Raw genomic sequence first — 2,628 nt, 5'->3', positions numbered from 1 at the left:
CTCCCTCTCTTGTCTCAACAGGGGTTTCGGCACGTTACACAAGGCCGAGCTTGTCTCTTTAAGGAGACATTGCCCCCTAATTAGTCCGCCTTCCTCCCGGGGTGGGTGAGGCGGCGGCACGGAGTGGCACGGAGTGGGGGGGGTGCGTCCTCCCGTCGCCCCCACCCTCCCCTTGTTGTGCCACCACCCCGCACACTAGATGCAGCGGCGGTGCAGCAGCAGCAGCAGCGACAGCAGCAGCCGCCACCCCACGTTACTTTGATTGACAGCTGAACAAATGTTTCCCCTGTTCGAACGCTGGCGCTCTGGAACTTCAGCGATCTCAAAGCTCCACCTCAGGCAGAGCGAAAGGTGGGCGGTGACGGGGGCGCGGCCCAGCCTCTCGCGGCCTCTCATTGGCCGCCCCCCGCTGTCGCGTCGGAGCCCCACGTGGGGGCTTAGCGCCGAGCCACCTCCCCCTCCGCCCTTCCTTTTTCCCCTACCTCTCTGCCCATTTGTCAGCGGCGAAATGATGGGCATTAATACAGAACGGCGATTAATGTGCCGCCGCCGCTGATTGGTCGCCGACGACGCCCTTTGAGGGGCGGAGTAGAAGCCGGAGGAGGGAGGGGGCGCGAGGAGGGCGCGCGCGCGGCCTGCCGGGAGCTGTAGGGCTGTGCCGCCTGACAGCCGGGCCCCGCCGCGGGGGGGAAACTACAGCTCCCAGCCTGCCCCGCGGCCCGGCCGCTCTGAATATGTATCAGCATGCAAACACCTCGGCGGTCGCTACATTTGGGCAAAGAAGTCGCCGCGCCTCGGCAGAGCGTGGTGGGAGCGCTGCTCGCGGCGGCGCTGGGCTTGTGCCGCGCGGCTCCTCGCAAGAGTTGTGGGGGAGCTCGCCGACCCCCAAACAAGCACAGCCCCGGGGCTCGCATCGGCCCGGGGGGCAGGCGCCGCGGGGACGCAGCATTTGAACCTGCGAGGACAGAGAGAGCGCGGGGCGGGAGGGGGGACCCGCACCCCGCCGCCCGGAGCGATTCCTGTGCTTCTTGAATCCTAAAAGACGAGCAGCGGCTTTGATTGATTATTTCTGTTGTTTTTGCCTTCTTATTTTTGTGGGCGCCGCTTCGCCCGGCTGCTGGGGAGCACCGGAAAAGTTTGCAGCCGCGGGGAGCGGAGTTGTTGCGGAGCGGGGAACCCTCACCCGCCCCCCAGCAGCCCGGGGCTGTGGACGAGGAAACGCCGGGACCGCCGCGGGGCCGGAGGACGCGCCCGCCGGCCCCCGTGGGATGTGGCAGCGGCCCCCCGGGGCCGGGCACGCCTCCGCCGCCTCTCCCTCCCCCCGTGTGCCCGCGCGGGCGGGGGGGCCGGGGACCGCCGGAGACGCTCCTCCGAGCACCAGCGCCGGGCAGCCCCTTCCTCCTCCCCCCCTCTCCTCCTCCTCCTCCGCCCCTCTTCGCATTGTTGCCGCTCAACCCTATGAACCGCGCTGCTCCGGCCAGAAGCGCCCAGTAAAGCGGCTTGGATGATTCGCGATCTGAGCAAGATGTATCCTCAGACCCGGCACCCGGTGAGTGGTGACGCGCGGCGAGGCGAGGGCTTGACACTTGCCGCCGGCCCCGGCCTCGCCTTCGCCTGCCAGGCTGGGGGGACGCGGGGGGCCAGGGCGGGGGAGCCTCGCGGCCGCCCTCCGGCCTCCTCTGCCGGGCGCGGACGGGAAACGAAAAGCAGGGTGAAGGGGGGGGGGGGGCAATTGGGTTGTAGCCATTTTCTTATTGTTGTCTTTGGCTTTCCTGGCTCTCCGGTGCGGGGGTTTTGCTGCCGGCCCTTGCGATCGCTCCCGTCTTTTCCAGCTTCCGAGGCAAACTACAGAGCGAAAGAGGGAGCGAGGCTGGCAGCGCCTTCAGCTGCTTTCTTATCGCCGCAGCCCGGTCCTGGCTCGGCGGGGACCCGGGCTCCAGTGCGTGTGTGTGTTCATCCCGGGGTCCCGGCCCCCCTCCCACTGCCCCGGGCTGTGCCGGCGGGGGTGGGATCCACACACGACTCTGTCTCCTTCCCTTGGCTTACAGGGGTGATAGATAGAGCTGGGGGGGTGTAAAGAAAGAAGGGACTCTTGGGTTTGAAAGAGGGGACCCTGATGGGGGGGGAAGGGGGTGTCTGTGTGGGGGAAAGTAAGTGAGTTTGATTCCTTAATGCCTAATTCCTTAAGACCCAGCCCCCCCCCCCACACACACATTGCTTGGGGCATGTGTTTGTCTGTTGGGGGAAGTAGGGGGAGGCTTAATAGCCTGCTTGCTTAATGCTGTGGGTGGTCAGCCCCCCCCCCCCACGCACACATTGCTGGGGGGGGGTAGGTGAGTTTTAGTAACCTGCTTCCTTAATACTGTGGATAACGGCCCCCCCCCATTGTACACAATGCTTGGAGGGAGTGTGTGTGTGTGTGTGTGTGTATGCATCTGTGCAAGAAAGTAGGGGAGGCTTAATAGTCTGCTTCCATTAATAATGTGGGTGACTGAACCCCCCTACACATTGCTGGGGGCATATTTGTTGGCGGGGGGGGGTGTGCGCAAAAGTAGGTGAGTTGTAATATCCTGATTCTGTAATGCTGTGCGGGTGACCCCAACCCCCCATGCACACACTGCTTGGGGT

The 2,628-nt window shown here is 65.1% G+C and overlaps 1 protein-coding gene across 6 annotated transcripts in view; it reads left to right on the top strand.

The window, feature by feature from the left end:
• The first annotated feature begins 769 nt into the window (after positions 1–769).
• The window catches only part of LOC109297570 (transducin-like enhancer protein 4), a 149,802-nt gene continuing 147,943 nt past the window's right edge, over positions 770–2,628 (top strand). For 3 of the 6 annotated variants that reach the window (XM_019517418.1, XM_019517415.1, XM_019517414.1), the window contains exon 1: positions 770–1,549. In XM_019517418.1, the coding sequence (XP_019372963.1) occupies positions 1,505–1,549 (45 nt within the window). In that variant the 5' untranslated portion in view covers positions 770–1,504. The remainder of the gene's footprint in view (positions 1,550–2,628) is intronic. The other 3 variants (XM_019517419.1, XM_019517417.1, XM_019517416.1) reach the window with 1 other exon arrangement.

This window comes from Gavialis gangeticus, unplaced genomic scaffold (assembly GCF_001723915.1).
Source record: "Gavialis gangeticus isolate Ggan-Ray unplaced genomic scaffold, GavGan_comp1, whole genome shotgun sequence".
Taxonomy (NCBI): Eukaryota; Metazoa; Chordata; order Crocodylia; family Gavialidae; genus Gavialis; species Gavialis gangeticus.
This window is presented reverse-complemented; position numbering and strand designations above follow the sequence as displayed.